Raw genomic sequence first — 18,728 nt, 5'->3', positions numbered from 1 at the left:
GTGGAGGATGGGAAAGGCAGCGGAGCACAACAGACACTAGGATGGCAATTTGTAAATCAATGGATGTGAAACTGATGTGATTCTGCTATCTGTGTATGGGGTGAGGGTGGGAGTTCATAACCCACTTGAATCAAAGTGTGGAATATGATATGTCAAGAAATTTGTAATGTTTTGAACAACCCACAATAAAAAAAATAAAAAAAAAAAAAAAATAAAAAAATAAAAATAAAAACAGAATCAGTGTAACAGAGTGATTGAAAACCCAACCTGTGACACTAGGATCTCTGGGTACAAATTTCGTCTCTACCACTAGTTATCCAGCTTTAAACAAATCACTTAGCCTCTCCATTACATTATTCATTTTCAGAGGACTCTTTTCAACTGTAAATTGTGATAAAAGTTATCTTCTCACAGGGATTCTGTAAGGATTAAACGAGCTGAAAACAGTAATGGGCTCAAGGTTCTAAGTAGATACACACAGCATCAAAAAGCCAAGATCACAAAACAAATGGTGAAACGCCCCAACAATTTCCATGGAAGTCAGGAACGAGAAGAGAACAAAGTCAACACTACTATTTAAGTTTTCGTCCTAAAAACATTAGCCAAGTGACCCATCAAGAGAAAAACATATCTCAAAAAATAGAGAGAGAGAGAGAGAAAAGAAACATAACTTTCACAAATACAGAAAGCTAGAAGATAGAATTATCATCTGCACTTGACAAGACACTATTCCTAAAGTACCAAGAGAACCAACTGAAAACTTACTAGTAACAAACAGGGACATACTGGACTTACTTTATTTACAAGCCCAAAGTAGAACTGAGAGAGAAATATGAAACAATCTCAAAATGGTATAACTGAAATCCTGGACTTTTTGAAAACTCACCTTGGCAATATAATTTTGGGGACTCCCACGTGCCCAGGGCTGTGCAGTTTGAAACTGTATGTTCCGGAACACTGAAAAATCCTTCTTTGCAACCATAACGGACCTGGCTGCCCAGCCTAGAGGTATAATTTCCTATGATGTAGCCATGTGGGACATCAGGAGGGGTGCCACAGTCTATTTCTGAAAACAAATTCATTACCATGTGAATGTAAAGTTTTAAAATTCACAATCTCGCTCCACATTTACCCCATTCCTCACACACATACCCCCAATCCCTATTTTAGATACACTGATTTGACTTTTTTTTTGGTACTAGGGATTAAACACAGGGCTACTTAACCACTGAGCCACATCCCCAGTCATTTTTATTTTTATTTTGAGACAGGGTCTCACTAAGTTGCTTAGGTCCTCGCTAGGTTGCTTTGAACTTTCGATCTTCCTGCCTCGGCCTCCTGAGTCGCTGGGATCAGGGGCCTGTGCCACTGTGCTCAGCTTTTTCCATATGAGTTCTGGCCATGTTTCTAATGTTTCTAATGATCATCTTAATTCAATCTTCTGTCCTTCCCTAGGTAATAGCATCTATACATGCACAAAGATGAAATAATCTAGAGATCAGTCCTCATTAATTTATACTAACTTAAAAAACTCCTAGTCTGGGGCCAGGGTTGTGGCTCAGCAGTAGAGCGCTTACCTAGCACATGTGGGCACTGGGTTTGATCCTCAGCACCACATAAAAATAAATAAAGGCATTGTGTCCATCTACAACTTGAAAAAAAAAAATTGAACACCTAATCCCATGAAGTAAAAACTGAATTGCAAAATACCTTAAAATATATGTACCTTTGTAATTTTCAACATCACTTTTGAGATGCTAGGTCTTTACCAGATTGGCTAAACTCCTCTCTAACATCACAACTGATGTCAAATGTCTGTTAACTACTAAAATACCTCGTTTGCTAGTTTTAACTTTTTTTTTTATTATTTTTTTTTATTTTTTTTTATTGGTTGTTCAAAACATTATAAAGCTCTTGACAAAATACTTATTTTTTTTCTTTTAGTTTTCGGCGGACACAACATCTTTGTTTGTATGCGGTGCTGAGGATCGAACCCGGGCCGCACGCATGCCAGGCGAGCATGCTACCGCTTGAGCCACATCCCCAGCCCCAAGTTTTAACTTTTTTAACACAGCCCCTTCTATGGTGATCAGATCACTATCTGCTTTAATTCATAGGTTGTACAAAAGTACAAAGGAACAGATCATCTCCACCCACAGCCTCAACACAGACCTAGGAACATCAGCATGTGCGAGTCACACCACAGATCTCACCTCAAGGGCCTGCATTCATTGGCAATACCCACCTGTGCATACCGTGGCATCTCTGGCCGGGTGGAAAGGCTCAGATCCATTCTTCGGCAAGTATCCATCCTTACAGTAGCATTTGAAGCTCCCGGGAGTGTTGACACACTGTCCTCCAGGCTGGCACACGCCGGAAACTTCACACTCATTTATGTCTTCAGACCCACCCCAGATACAGGAAAAAGAAAAACAGAAAGAAAAAAAAGAGGGTGGGGGGGGGACATTGTAACAGCTGTTTTCTCACTTTTTCCATCTGTCCTTACAAATGGACATGTGTTTGCAATTGTATCATGAATTTTCTGTTACTCTTTAAGGGTTCTTCTCATATAGTCTTCACATAATAAAGCACTGAAAACATGAAGTGCTCAATAAATACTTGTAAGTGTGTTCTGGAAATTAATAGAAACCAATGACCATCCCCAGTTCCCTAACACCCAATAAAAAGAACACATTCAATTGCTATAAATAAAGATAGTCCTAACCTTATACTAACATGGAGCTCCAAATCTAAAACAATTTGCACAAGAGTGAAAAATGCTAGCAACTGACAAACAGCATCTCAGTTCCTGAGTACAGGATGATGTGGCAGGTAGAAGTGGGTAATTAAGAAGGGGCTCACTAATTTTCCCCAGAGTAGAGGCCTTAAAATAAGCTTCAAGAAGAACAAGATATGCTCCTTGGAGTCTTCTCCATTTGACTGAAGATTGCTGTTTTGGATTGGATGTGAGGTGTCCCCCAAAAGCTCATGTGCGGGGCAACGCAAGGAGGTTCAGAAAAGAAATGATTGGGTTATAAGACCCTTAATCCATTCAATGAATTAATCACCCGATTGGATTAGTTGAGTGGTAACTGAAGGTAGGTGGGGTAACCAGAGGAAGTGGTTCATTGGGGGTGTGGCTGTGGGGTATATATTTGCATCCAGTGAGTAGAGTCTCTCTCTGCTTCCTGATCATGATGTGAGCTGCTTCCCTCTGCCACACTCTTCCACCGTGATGTTCAGCCTCACCTCAAGCCCTGAGGAATGGAGCCAGACTTCTATGGACTGAGACCTCTGAAACTGTGAGCCCCCAAATAAACACTTCTTCTACTAAAATTGTTCTTGTCAGGTCTTTCAGCAGTGGAAAAGCTGACTAAAACAATTGCCAAAGACAGCAGGTACAAGGGTAAACACTGTATAGCATTTAAGAGGCTGGAGAAGAAACCTCTGTAGAGTAAGCAGAGTTTTTTCCCCCAGAACAGCTTAAAAACTTAAAGAATTCCACTAGGTGTGGTGGCACACACCTGTAATCCCAGCAAGTGTGGAGGCTGAGGCAGGAGGATTGCAAGTTTGAGGCCAGCCTTAGCAACTTAGTGAAATACTGTCTCAAAGTATAATAATAACAATAATAATAATAATAATAATAATAATAATAATAATAATAAAGGCCTGGGGATGTATCTCAATGCTAAAGTGCCCCTGGGTTTAACCCCCAGTACCAAAAAAGACAGAGAATGAAGAAGAAGAAAAGAAAGGAAGGAAGAAAAAAAAATAAAAGCTCCCTGATTGAAATGATAATCTTCCTAGGACACCTACAAGAACCACAGGAGTGAGTGGTGGGCAGTGGACAGGGAGCATCATGAATAAAGAAAGTCTGGTTGCACCTAGGCTCTGGGATTTCAAAGACCTGTAACTTCAGAAGGACTGATATAAAATGGCCAATATTCTATTCTGCCAGGCAAGATCTTTTTTTATCCCCCCCCAAAAATTACTAACACCATAATTTCATAAAAAAAGGACAGGGGCTGGGGATGTGGCTCAAGCGGTAGCGCGCTCGCTTGGCATGCGTGCGATCCGGGTTCGATCCTCAGCACCACATACAAACAAAGATGTTGTATCCGCCAAAAACTGAAAAATAAAAAATAAAAAAAAAAATTTTAAAAATAAATAAATAAATAAAAATTTAAAAAGGACAGATTGGGGCTGGGGTCATGGCTCAGCAGTAGAGTGCTCACCTAGCACATGTGGGGCTCTAGGTTTGATCCTCAGCACCACACAAAAATGAATAATAAAATAAAGGTATTGTGTCCAACTACAACTAAAAAAAATTTTTTTAAATAAAGAGAGGACAGATTAGCACCCCAAAACAGAGAAGAAAACTACTTCAGAATCCTTATAAATTTGTTTAATATAATCTTGTAAAAATTCACTCTAGTCTCTCTCTCTTTGGTCTTGGTCCAGTGCACACCTGTCAGTCACACTGATCCCTGTTTGGGAGCCAGCAGTTCACTCAGTTGCTGAAGGAGCTCACGCAAGCTACCTATTCTGATGAACCTATCTGTTTCTTCACTGGAGCAAACTTTGGGAAAATCTGTGGAAAATGGTCTCCAAAGACAGCTACCAACAATTCCTCCCCTTGCATGCTATATCTCAAGAATCTGATTCAATTTAAAAAAAACAGTGGAATCAGTTCCCCCTCCTCTTAGGTTGGTCTCGAGACTTGCTTTGCCCAACAGAACAGAGCAGAAGTAACAGTAGACTGTTGGACCCAGCTCATAAGAAGCGTGGCAGTGGGGGCTGGGGCTGTAGCTCGGTGGTAGAGCGCTTGCCTGGCATGTGTGAGGCACTAGGTTCCATCCTTAGCACTACATAAAAATAAATAAAACAAAGAAGAAGCATGGCAGCCTCCCCTTTCCTTCGCTTGGAATTTGGTGGCCATTCTGTAAGGAAGTCCAAGCTATTGTGCTTGGGAGAAAGGCCACTCAAAAGGGCCCCCAAAATGAGACACCATGTGAAGATAGAGGCCATGCGAAAGATAACTGAAGTCCCCTGGCCTCTAGTCAGCATGGAGGCCCTAGACATGTGGGCAAGGCCTGCTATCCCTGCTATTACCTGCAGCTCAACCCAGCCACTGGCTAAATGTACCACAGCAGATGAAGCAGAAGCACCCTGCCAGTCTGTGGGATGGGACAGCACAGGTGCCGGTGGGCTGTGCAGCAATACATAACCAAGACCCCTTGACATATGAAGAGTCAGCAAAGTCCAAATAAGTGAGATTAAGAGAATAACACATCAATTTTAAAAGGGGACCTCTGAGAAGACAATTAATCTTAGAAACTAAGCAAAATATGAATGCTAAAAATAAAAACTCGGTGGAAGCATTGAATATAGGTTACTTGCCAATGAAAAAAAATATTGCAAATCCCAACTTGAGGAATTCTCCAAAATTAGATAGAAAAAAAAAATTGTGAGACAGAAATAACAGAACAAATGCCAAACGTTATGGAGACGGATCCAAAATATTCAATATCCACTTAAGAGGAATTACCAAAGAGAAGGGAGTGAATATACAAAAACTAGTCTCAAAGGGGAAAAAACAAAAACAAAACTTCAGCTTATGCTTCAAATCCGAATAGACTTTTAAGGCAACAGGCATGTCATTCTCCTGAGGATGACATAAGGCACTGGCTGAAAAATAAATCTTGAACGTGGCCAGCAGGCTACGGGCTGACCACACCTGCTGCCTCCCTTTGGGGCTCTCACCCCTACCTCCAGGATTGGGATCCCTTGGGACCACCCCTAATTTTTCTACACCCTAAGTGCAGGACTCCTACCCTCCTCTTTTCCCCACCATGAGCTAGAAAAGACAAAGGTGTGGCATCTAGGGAAGGTAGTCTTTGATAGAAATATATGAACCACTTCAACACCTCACTCTAACACACAGGCCACATATTGCCTGATCCAGTTCACAGAAAGTCTCCAGAACATGCAAATCTACAGAGACAGAAAGTGAAGCTGTGGTTGTCTAGGTCAGCGGGAAGTGGGAAGCAGAGAGACAATGGGCATGGGGTTTCTTTTGGGGGAGACAAAAATCTAAAATAGGTGGTAATGGTTGTGTAATTCTGTGAATATATTAACCACCACTGAATTGTTCACTTTCACTTTAAATGGGTATATTTTAGGGCATGCAAATTATATCTCAATGAAGCTGTTACTTAAAATGAAGGGGCTGTGGTGTAGCCCAGTGGTAGAACACTTGCCTGGCACATGTGAGGCCCCAGGTACAATCCCCATCATTGCAAAAATAAATAAAAAATTAGAGCCATTCCAAACCCCACAGAATAAGAGAAAAAATATACCTTCTGAGAAAAAGGAATGGTAACCTATGAAGAGGAGACCCCTTCTGACCTGGGACTTCTTGTCTAAAACACTAAATGCTACATGGCAGTGGAGTAGTATTTATAGTTCTAAGGAAAGGGGAATGAAACATCATGCTCTATTTAAGAAAAGAAATGACATTTTAGAACATGAATGATCTCGAGAATTATACCACTGACATTTCTTTTCTGAAAATAATTTTGAGAAAATACTCCAGCCGGTGAAACATCAGAATAAATAAGGTCAAGTAAGGCAAGGGGCTACTTAGAGATGCAGGGGTCATGAAAAAGCTGAACAATTTCTTCAGTTTTCTCCATATTCATCATTTGTTTAGGAAAACCGGTTTTGTAGATGGTTTGAGGATAAATCTGAGTCCTTACACCAATGGAGTCTTAGGAAAGAACCCTGTGTACATATTTCACCATATTCAAGAGGGACTTGGAAAGGAACCCAGAAAATTGATATCCCGGAGCTTGAGCAAGTAACAGAAGGCAAGAGTAAGATGTGGGAGACATTAACCTGGAGGCATTTCCTGCTCACGCCAAAGAGGAGCAGTGGTGTCTTGGTCTGGACCTCAGGTACTTGGGGGGATGGAATTTTGCTTCAATCTCCTTTGATCCAGAATCTTTGCCCTCTCTCTCCTTCCTGGGAGCTGGAGAAGTATCATGGCCCCATGTCTAAAGCAGAGTCAGCAAGACTCTAGGGAGACGTCAAGGAGCCACACAGCTCTGGACAGGAGAAAGCAACACACTCCAGGGAATGTACTTGCCCTTGGATTTATATTTCCTTGCTTCCTCCTTCTTCCAGAGTAATAGAACACAACTCTTTAAGAATAAAATCCAAAAAGCCAGGTGTAAAAGTGCACTCCTGTAATCCCAGAGACTTGGGAGGCTGAGGCAGGAGGATTGCAAGGCTTGACAACTTAGCAAGGCCCTAAGCAATTTAGTGATACCCTACTTCAACAAATAAAAAGGACTGGGGATATGGCTCAATGGCAAAGCAACTCTGAGCTCAACCTCTAGTAGCAAGAAAAGAAGAGGAAGAGGAAAAAGATAGGGGGAAGGGGGAGGGGAAGAAGAGGGGAGGGGGTGGAGAAGATCCAGCTAAAACAAAGGAGTGGCAGGGAAGTTCCATTTGGAGAAATCACTGGGGGAAACCTCAAGACAGCTACAAGTTAACTGGGCAATTCCCCAAAGAGAGCAAGCAGAGTCTCAGCAGGCCCGCATGTTTGTGTCTGAGGCCACATCAGGCTGCTCCAGAACCCACAATAGCAAGAGCTGAAAAGCTTGAAGTGATGGCTCACGTTGGGGACAAGCCTCCTGCCCTGGGATCTCTAGCCTCATCTCCAAGGGGATAGGACTAATGTCTAGGAATGACCTCACACAGGCAAACCTACAGGATCCAGGCTTTGAGCAGGAGGTTCTGGGAACTGATGAGTGGCAAACATGTGTTCCGTAAATTATTTTTCTGCCTTTACCCCCTTTCTTAGCCAGGGCTTAGTGCTGCTACATTTCACAGCAGCAACAGCATCAGGCCCTAATGCTGCAAGAGATGAACTTATGAAAAAGAAGGTTGCTCCTGTAATCCCAGCAGCTCAGGAGGCTAAAGCAAGAGGATCATGAGTTCAAAGCCAGCCTTAGCAAAATCAAGGCACTAAGCAACTCAGGGAGACCCTGTCTCCAAATAAAATACAAAATAGGGCTAGGGATGTGGCTCAGTGATCCAACGCCCCTGAGTTCAATCCTCGGTACCAAAAAAGAAAAAAGAGAAGAAGGTTGCTGCTGCCATCAGGTTGGGACGCATCGGCAGGATCTGGAGAATTCAATGGCACATAGAAGCTAGTTTGTAGTTTGCAGGTTTTGCTGTAGAGCCTGGCCTCCTTAGAGTCCTATTGGTAGGGAGATGACTGCCGTAGGCCTCGCCCCTACGTCAGTCTCATTTCTCTAGCCCACCCCAGCACACCACCCTCACACAGAATTGCCACAGAGCTTCTTCCTGTGCCTCATGACAAAGCTTCCGTGATTCCCAGGAGGCATTCAGTTCTGGAGCCAGAACATCTTCCGGTTCTCCAGAACTGGCTGGAATTATCTCCCTACTAGAACCCCTGCAACTCATTCCTTGTCTATTTTTGGTGGCCTCCCAAGAGGGCTACCCACAACCAGCTCTTAAGCTTGACTGTCACTCTATGAATCACAGCAAACATCTGGCAGCAGGATTCTTCGGGATCTAGGAACCAGGCAAACACCAGATAATGGCTAATACCCCCAAATTTGCTGAGCTCCACTAATGTTTCCCTGGCAAATGTGATTTTGAAAGAAACTCAGTACCAACAAGAAAAGTCACCCATCAGTGGGCTAATCAGAGGCCTCAACCAGAAAGGCCATGGGAATGACTGCCAACAGATGCAGGGTTTCATTTTGGGATGATGAAAACACCTAAAATGAAATAGTAGTGATAGTAGCATAACTCAAAACCACCGAATTGTATACTTCAAAAGGGTGAATTTGGGGCTGGTGTTGTGGCTCAGTGGTAGAGCGCTTGTCTAGCAAGCGTGAGGCCCTAGGTTCGATCCTCAGCACCACATAAAAACAAATAAAGGTATTATGTCCAACTACAACTAAAAAAATAAATTTTTTTTTTAAAAAAGGGTGAATTTTGTGGAATGTGAAGTATATCCCAGTTTTCCTAAAGGGGAAGATCACTAAATAATTGCAAAAAGTAGAACAAATAGCAGCAGATCCTGGATCAGGATTCCTTCTTTTGGCTGACACCTATTGGACCTTTGCAAAAAAATATTTTCTTCTTCCTGCTCCTCTGTCTTTCCTTCTCTCTCCCCTTCCCCCAAGTCCTCTTCTCCCTCCTCTTCTTCCTCTTCCTTCTTCCTAACTTTCAAAAGTTGACTAAATCCCTTGGAACGATACTAATAAATAAACAGTTATAAAAGGTCTTCCCAGCAAACTCCCATAGCCTTGAAAACACAATTTCAGGTGTCACATCCTCCAGAACATTTCCCTTCCTCGTTGCCAAGATAAGTGTCCCCCCTGGATCCCAGTCATCACCTTTGCTTTCCGGCGATTAACACCTATGAGGGTAAAATTAGCTGTCTGCCTGTCACCTCTCACTAGCCCGGCCTGGTCAGGGAAGAAGTGCATGAGAAACGTGTGATGAGTGAACTGAATCCTAGATCGTCATCTTATAAGGTTTCCATTGATCACTATCTTTTCTTGTTAACGTGCCTAATTTAATCTGTCAACACTGGACTTCTGCAACCATGTAGCTGGTAATTTCCTATCTGAAACCAAGAGGATATTATAATACGTTTACTCAGAATGCATTCATTCATAAATCAGCCATATCCTCTGAGGGTTTTGCCTTGGTGCAGGTCAAGAGGGAGAATGGAGCAGAGCATCAGAAGCTGGCAGGAGGGAAACAAAGCATGTTCCCTCCTCCCTCTTTCTTTTCCCTGAAAACCTTGAAGTAACTCAGAGCTTTTTAGCAGTCACAAAGTCTATGCAATCCATCTCAGGACCAGGAGTACTTTTCTGCCTCTCCTTCTTAAGGCCATTCAAAGATTTTCTTAGAAAGTCAGAGAGCCAGGGAACACAACGAAAAGATTCTCATCTAGGAAGGAGATCCTCATCAGACACAAAATTTGTCTTGATTTTGGACTTCCCAGCCTCCCGAACCATGAGAAGGTTGAATTCATGTTGCAAGAAACTGGAAGAGTTCTGCCCAACCTAAGAGCTGCGTGACAAGAGGCTGGCAGTCCCTGAGCGATGTGTCCCCATCATGGGGCATGTTCACAGAGGGTCAGGGTGAAGCAGCTTAATGTGGACACTGGGGCAAGTGAAAAATCAAGATGTCCTCTGCACCAGCTGTGTTCCCTGTCACTTCCTGATGCCTGAATGACAGTAATATTCTTTCTTCACAGTTTATTCATCAGTGAGCTGAAAATAATGCATGGTACATGCCACATATGAAATAAAAAGACAGCAAAATGATGAAAATAAATTAATACTCGTCAAGTACATTGCAAACTTATTTCTCAGTGCTTCCTTATTTAATATCTACCTCCCCTCATGAAATATATGTTCCTTAACTTAGGATCTGTGTCTTTCTGGTATTTTACTATATCCCTGGACCAGGCACAAATATTTTTATTCATGAATTGAAATATAGGTGGTTTTTCTTTGTTTTAATAAAAATTTAAAAAGAAAGCTAAAGAGCTATATTATTATAACATGCTGTGAATAGAGCTCAGATAATAGAAGAGCCACTGAACTTTTTGGAGTTTTTTTTTTTTTTTTTTCACCTTTACATGCAACCAACAGATGACCAGAAATTTGACCAACAAAGCTATTGTGATTCCAAAAGTTGCACACCTCTCTCTCTCAGCTTGTTCCTACAGCAGGCCAGCCTACATCACAGGGACAATGTTCTGACCCGCTGTGAACTCACAGCTCAGTCCATCCCCATGTCCTTAACGGGTGGTATGCTCAGAGCCGGTGAGTGCCAGAGCCACCCCAAGGACACCCCATTTGTAGTTATAAGAATTTGCAGCTGGCACAGCTCTCAGAGAGTCCCCCCTCAGGGTTCATGATAAAAGTGTTCCAACACACAGAACCAGAAAAATAATATTACAATAACTCCCACAGACCACCTGTCACCATCAAAAATTCAAGAGATTTTCCAGATTCTGCAACTTAAAGTATCTTACAGGCATCACAACACTAGATACTTCATAATAACATCGCTGGACACTTCAGCATGCATCTCCCAAAATAAGAATATTATTATCCTATCTACCCCCACACCATTAACCCACCTCACAAAATTAACATTGATTCCCTCATAATCACTAACACTTAGTCCATTGTTACTCATAAAGGACAATCCCTCCCTTAAGTCACACTGAGTCTGGGATGGTCCTCCGCCCCTCCACAGCCCACATGCTGTTCTGCCTCACCAGGTGGCCAACAGCGCAGCCCCCTGAGTACCTGTGCAGAAGGTGCCATCATTGGGAATGAATGTCTCGTTGTTGTTGGTGGCTCGATATCCTTCCAGACAAATGCAGTAGAAGCCTCCCAGGGTGTTGTGGCAAGACGTGTGTTTCCCACAGACCACCGTGGCTCCAAACTGGCACTCGTTTTTATCTGTTGATACATGGAAACAACACACAGAAAGGCCACCGTCCACACAGCGTTCAGTAGCCCAGACTGTCTCTCTACAAACCCGGGGGGGGGGGGGGGGTTAGGGCTGTGGCCGTGACAAAGCANGGGGGGGGGGGGGGGGGGGGGGGGGGGGGGGGGGGGGGGGGGGGGGGGGGGGGGGGGGGGGGGGGGGGGGGGGGGGGGGGGGGGGGGGGGGGGGGGGGGGGGGGGGGGGGGGGGGGGGGGGGGGGGGGGGGGGGGGGGGGGGGGGGGGGGGGGGGGGGGGGGGGGGGGGGGGGGGGGGGGGGGGGGGGGGGGGGGGGGGGGGGGGGGGGGGGGGGGGGGGGGGGGGGGGGGGGGGGGGGGGGGGGGGGGGGGGGGGGGGGGGGGGGGGGGGGGGGGGGGGGGGGGGGGGGGGGGGGGGGGGGGGGGGGGGGGGGGGGGGGGGGGGGGGGGGGGGGGGGGGGGGGGGGGGGGGGGGGGGGGGGGGGGGGGGGGGGGGGGGGGGGGGGGGGGGGGGGGGGGGGGGGGGGGGGGGGGGGGGGGGGGGGGGGGGGGGGGGGGGGGGGGGGGGGGGGGGGGGGGGGGGGGGGGGGGGGGGGGGGGGGGGGGGGGGGGGGGGGGGGGGGGGGGGGGGGGGGGGGGGGGGGGGGGGGGTAGCTGTGCCGTGACAAAGCTCACTGATCTAGTTTCACACCTCTTCTCCTTTCATATGCTTCCCAGATTAGAGGACCCAGGACTCTCTTGGTTGTGCAGCAGGTGTATCCAAAAACCAGCAGAGAAACCCCAAAGCCCAACTGGGCATGCATCTTATAAGAAGATTGGGAGAAGGGGACTCTTTTGAAACTTTTTCACACTTAAAAAATCAAATCAAATCAAGGGCTGAAGATGTAGTAAGGGGTAGAGCATGTGCTTAGCATGCACATGTGCTTAGCATGCTAGGTTCAACTCTCAGCATAATAACAACAAGATTATCGCTGTTGGTGTCGTTATGTCATCAGCTTGGGGAAACAAACCCAGCAGAATCCCATTTTTTTCAGCTCAGCCATTCTCTTGGTTTTTCATGAAAGCCACAGGAGAAAAATATTATATCCAATGATTGAAATGGAAATTTTTTAACATCTGAGCTGCCAGGAAACACAATGGTATCAGCACTGAAACCTCATCCCGGAACAGGGCTAAGATTGTGTCAGGAACAGCTCATGCTAATAGGGACTGTGAGTAACGTCAGTGAGGAGGGGCTGGAATGTGGATGCCTGTGAGGTCACAGATGCCTGCCCTGTGAGTTTTTCATTAAACAATTTAAAAATTGAAAGAATAAAATGAAAGTAAATCTCCATCCCACCTCTGTCTTCTCGCCCAGGGGTCAGCAAACTTTATCGCAATCTCTATTACATCTACTCACCCATGCTTGTAGAGCTCCGAAGCAGATATAAAAAATAGATAAACTAATAAGCAATGCTGTGTTCCAATAAAATTCTATTTACAAAAACAAGCAGCAGGTCAGATGTGGCTCGTGGCCATAGTTTGTCAACTCTGCTCCAGCCTCTATCTTCAAAGCGAACTCCTGGAACCAATTTCTTGTGTTCCTTTTAGAGCTGTTCTGTCCAGCTAGGTTTTCATTTGTTTGTTTGTTTGGAGGGGGGAGCTCATCAACTTGAACATAAACTAGTAGTTTGGCTTTTTGTTCTTTAGTGTTTGATTTCACTATGGGTTCTCTTGAATCTGTTTCATAATCTCTCACAACTTGCATTCAATTCTTGCTAACTCAAAAATGCCCTCCAAGAGATCTGGGTTCTTTAACTTTTTCTTGTGTTACCATTTTAAAATTTAATGAAATCTGGAACACAATTCACAGGTAAAACTAGTGCTAGTAAAACTAGAGATGTTTGGCCCAAGGATCAAAAAGGTACACAGTGCTTTCAGATAAAAGTCCAGCTGTTCATAAAACAGGAGATTCTTGTCCTATGTCACTGTTTTGGTGACACTGGGTTGGTAAAGGATTCCAGAATTCTGAAGTCCCTTGGCTAAATACCATAGTATAGTGCTTTTGACACATGTATAACCTCACCTGTAACTGCTGACCAAGTACTATGATGTGCAGCATTCAGTGTTAGGGAACAGGTACCACATACATTAATGAGGCCCCCTCCTTCCATTAAGAAAAGTGTCTATTGTTTAAAAGTAAAGGGACATTGAGAGTACAGCCAGCCTCCTTAAGAGAGAGAATTCATCTAGAGAAGGGGGCAGGAAAGCTCATCCATGCTCCTCAACTCCAAGTACAAAAATTTCTGATTTTTGCATGTCTCTGCTAGCAAGGGGTCTGCAGAGTGAAGAAGGTTAGTAGGATAAATTCCTTCAGGAGCCCCAGACTGCCAAGCAGCCACACCTTGCATGGGTAGAACCCTAAAAAGCAAGGGTCAAAGAAGATGCAACTTCAGGGTGCAGGAGGGTGATGATGGGTAACTGACAGCTCCTTTCAGCCTTCCCAATAGCTGAGACCAGCAGCATAGCACCACAGCTTTTGAAATATGACTTTTTCAATGCAGGACTGATTGTTATTTTTCTTTAAAAATGAAACACACATACACACACACACACACACACAAAGATATCACAAGGCTGAATACATTGTCTATCTACAATTGCATGGCAAAATTATCAATATTTTTACTGCATGTGACAAGGTTGCAGAGAGGAAACTAGGTGATTATTGTCACATTTACTATTACAATACTGTTGTGAAACTCTCTCTGAATTGGACTTAAATCTGGATATCGTCCATCTGTTGTGGCTTCTTATGGAAGCCACAAGGCAAAAAAATAATTTCAGATGCTTCCAATCTGAAAGACTTTGTATTCAAGTCATCCAAGTCCCCCAAAGGGTCACATCTACAAAAATTTCAGAGGATGGATTTTGATAGACATAAGACCAAAACCAAGTTAACTATTTTGCTAATTAACCAAAAAAGCACAATAGGAAATTATGGTTTGTTTTTCCCCATGGTATTAACATAAATATTTATATATTTTTTAAAAATACAGAAATCTAGAAATGCAATATTCACTTGAGTTGTTAAATTAACTCAAAACTTAAAACAGATTTCAAATTTCTGTTGGGTCAGAGAGTCAAGAGTCAAGTTTCCAGAGTCAAGTTCAATGACCTCTAACAGGAGGGATACTTCCTGGAAAACATTAGAAAAAGGACAGACCAAACACTAAAACAAAGATCTATTATAATAGATAAAATTTCACATCATAAAAACATGTGAACAAAATGTTTTCCCCCCAAGGACATCAACTCTTTTACACTAGAGAATCCTATTTCTTGATTAAATGATTCAATCTAACCCACCAGTCAGAACTTACCAACACAGGTAGTCATCCCATTGCCCACAAAGCCATAGTTACAAATGCAGATCTTCTTCCCTTCTCTTTGCTGGCAAGTAGCATGTTCGTGGCAAGTGGCACAGACATCAACACCTGAATCATAATTTGTACATTTCAAAAAAAGGAAAGCTCAAGGTGGGATACATTTAGTTAATATATTTTAAGATAGCAAATTTTCTCCCTCTCTCTCCCGCTCTGGTACTGGGGATTGAACACAGCGGAGCTTTACTACTGAACTACATCCCAGTCCTTTATTATTATTATTATTATTATTATTATTATTATTATCATCTTGAGACAGGGTCTCCATAAGTTGCTTAGACTCTCCCTATATTGCTTAGGTTGGTTTCAAACTTTCAGTCCTCCTGCCTCAGTCTCCCAAATCTCTAGGAATATAGGCATGAGCCACTGCACCTGGTGGGAACCAAGGATTGAATTCCAAAATAAACAGGATAGATCTAATCTCATCTTTAAAGACCTTCAAGGGCAACTTATTGCCCATGAATACCGGGCAGATTCCTCCATGTGTCAATCACCACTCTCATTCACCTAACTCCTGACAGACATTTCCTGCCTCCATGGTTCACAAATCCCAAACATGTGGTACTCTCTGGGCAGAAGAGGCCAATCTTTCCTAACAGACCATCTACTGTCCGATTTCCATGCCACGGTCCTGACAATCCTTCACCTAGAATGCCTGCCTCCCTGTACACCTAGCTGGCACCTACTCCAATTTCAAGACCCAGCCTGAGGATCTCATTCTGTCTCAGTCTCCCCTATTCCTCCATTTGTAAGAAAAAGGGAGTGTCTCGTCCTCTGTGCTGACCTAACACCTGCACATTCCCAAATCAATCACGTTAATTTCTTGTCATATCTGATCCCAGCTCTGTCTTCCCAGTTTGGTTTTATATGAGCCACTCAAAGACAGCAATTATGACCTTTGTCCAAACCTTATTATGGCCCAGCATAGACACTCACTGTATTTTTATTGACTGGCTGGCTAAAGGGATCTGAAATCCAACTTGCTACAACTCAAAAAGTAAACAGAGGGGAGAGGAACACAGCTGCCTGTTACTCTATCCATTTTCCTTTTAGGGGCAAAAAAAAGAAAAAAGGAATGTGTTTAAGATGTCAGGGAGATAACAGCCATTTCCTCACAGGATAACCACACCCCAATTACTTAGATAAACAGCAGAAATGTTTGAGGCTAAAACTCCTAAAACATCCAGATTTACCAGATGGTGATATATGGCCTAAGATCAAACAAGAATTTCTACCTGAGGCCATGGGGGATACTGTTTCAGCTCAGTGTCTCTGTAATTTCAGAAGTGGCCCAGTTAAGGAAGAGTCCAGCATGGAATTTTATCTGTGTCTTGGCCCCATTATTAACCAGGCAATACAGGCCAGCCCTCAGGCTGCTCCAGGCACAAACCAACAGACACTAGGAGATTTCTAAATATTCTGCGTCCTGTTTTTCTTCTTCTTCTTCTTCTTCTTCTTCTTCTTCTTCTTTTTTAATGAATGATAACATAAAAATTAAACAAATTAATCATTACTAACTAATAACAAATTAATCATTACTAATACCAAATTAACCATGGAATATTTACAAAATATATCTCAGACCAGGAAAAAAATGCAACTAATTTCCAAAAAGTAAAAAAAAAAAAATTAAAGGTATTATCTTCCCACCACAGAATAGTAAATAATAAAGCTACAAAACATAATTCCAGTATCCCCTAAACGAAACTACTTGGAAAACTACAAAACATTCTCTCAAATCACTTTCAGGATAGAGAAGATATCCAAAAATGAAATGTTTAATACCTGCTATAAAACTTATATACTCCAGAAAATTCTAGTTTAATGTGTCTTTATGGGCTGGGGATGTGGCTCAAGCGGTAGCGCGCTCTCGGGGCATGCGTGCAGCCCGGGTTCAATCCTCAGCACCACATACAAACAAAGATGTTGTGTCCGCCAAAAAAACTAAAAAAAAAAAAATAACTATTAATGTGTCTTTATACTTTAGCTTTGACTTTTTTTTTTTTTTTTGGTGGGCAGGGATCAAACCTAGGGCCTTGGGCATGCAAGACAAGCACTCTATATCACCAGCCCCTTGTCTTTATACTTTAAAATAAGGGGAGAAACCTTGACATATTAGCACATTACCCATCTGATGACATGGAAAAAAATCAAAAAGAAAGAAGGGGAAATAAAATACATAAAACTCATAGACACTACCAATTTGTAATCACATAATACAACCAAAATTTTGGAAATTCTTTTTAAATAATGGTTCTTGGGTGCTATGGTTTGGATACTGTCTAAGGTTGTCCTCCAGGGGTTCCTGTGTTGGAAGCCTGGTCCCTAGTGTGGCAATGTGAGAGGCCATGGAACCTCTGACAGGTTGGGCATCGGGGGAAATAATTGGGTCATTTGGAACATCACCCTCCCAAGGGATTAATTAGTTCTCGTGATACCCCATTTACTTTCCACAAGAGATGGGAGTTAAAAAGAGCAAGTCAGGCCGACTCCACCCTGTGGTTTCCTGTCTTGCCAAGTGATCTCTCCCTCGAGTGGTGCTTACACCATGATGCCAGCTCCCATCAGGCCCTCACTGGAGGAAAACCAAAGGGGCCACCCATTCTTAGCCTTCTGGCCTCTAAAACTGTAGATTAAATAAAACTTCTTCCTTCTTTTCTTCTTTTTTCTTTCCTTCTTTCTTTCCCTTCTTTACTAAGTATCTCACTTCAGGTATTTCATAATAGCAACTGAAACAGACTAATAATATACTGGGTCAAGTCAAAATCTTCAGTTGTGCTCCACCACACAATGATGAATATTCACTCCAATTTAATGGGTAGATAGAATGCAATCCTATTAAAAACCTCAAATCTTGGGTGTGGAGTTTCAGTTTGGTATGATGAAAAAGTTCTAGGGATGGATGGTGGTGGCAGCTGCACGACAAAGTGAATGTACTTGATGCCGCTCGGTTGCACCCTCTGAGATGGTAAATGGTACCATGGTATGTCTGTTTTACCACAATGATAAAAAAATACAGAAAGTTACATTTTAAAATAACTTTATTGGTACATTATACACCTACAAGAAAAGGGACCCTGGCTTAAGTGTACAGTTCAATGAGTTTGACAATGTATACAACCATGAAACAGTTGCCTCAACCAGGATACAAAATATGTGAATGGATAAACACAGTTTCGTGTATCCATTTGACAGCGCAGAATGAAGCTCAATAAATGTTTGTTCCCCACAGCAGCACAAAGGACGAGACAACTGAAGGCTTCTCAGACCACCTGTAGAACAGAAAGTGCTGGGGTGGGGATGGAGGTGAAGCTAATTATCCAGCCAGGAGGACCCTAGTTTGCAAGGCCTTGTAGAATAGTCCTCTGAATTCTGGTGATTTGAGAGACCAAATGGTCTCCTGAAGAAAGAAACTTTATACTGAATAAAGAGGAAGGGAGCACAACTCCCACCCAAGGACAGACTGTGGGGACTGCTTCTGACCACACATCAGAGTTCCTTGTTCAACACCTTCAAGCTCAGTTAAGAATCACCAGGAGATAAGAGTGACCAATTCATCCCATTTTAATACTAAGTCCTGTGTCCTAGGAACCCCTCGTCTGAGTACAAACCAAGATGGCCAGTCACCCTGAAAAGAGAGGCTTGTTAAAAATACAGAATTCGGGGACTGGGGTTGTGGCTCAGCGGTAGAGCACTCACCTAGCACGTGTGAGGCCCTGGGTTCAACCCTCAGCACCACATATAAATAAATGAATAAAATAAAGGTTCA

At 43.4% G+C, this 18,728-nt stretch overlaps 1 protein-coding gene across 2 annotated transcripts in view; it reads right to left on the bottom strand.

Annotated features, from left to right (window-relative positions):
* Nucleotides 1-18,728, bottom strand: part of Susd1 (sushi domain containing 1) — a 119,291-nt gene that overhangs the window by 93,330 nt on the left and 7,233 nt on the right. For both annotated transcript variants that reach the window (XM_015492200.2, XM_048783203.1), the window contains exons 2-5: nt 14,897-15,010; nt 11,376-11,531; nt 2,246-2,398; nt 887-1,066 (exon numbers count right to left, since the gene is read on the bottom strand). In XM_015492200.2, the coding sequence (XP_015347686.1) occupies nt 887-1,066; nt 2,246-2,398; nt 11,376-11,531; nt 14,897-15,010 (603 nt within the window). The remainder of the gene's footprint in view (nt 1-886; nt 1,067-2,245; nt 2,399-11,375; nt 11,532-14,896; nt 15,011-18,728) is intronic.

Source organism: Marmota marmota, unplaced genomic scaffold, assembly GCF_001458135.2.
Source record: "Marmota marmota marmota unplaced genomic scaffold, marMar, whole genome shotgun sequence".
Lineage (NCBI taxonomy): Eukaryota > Metazoa > Chordata > Mammalia > Rodentia > Sciuridae > Marmota > Marmota marmota.
The sequence above is the reverse complement of the archived record's forward strand: the minus strand, read 5'-3'. Positions and strand labels throughout refer to the sequence as shown.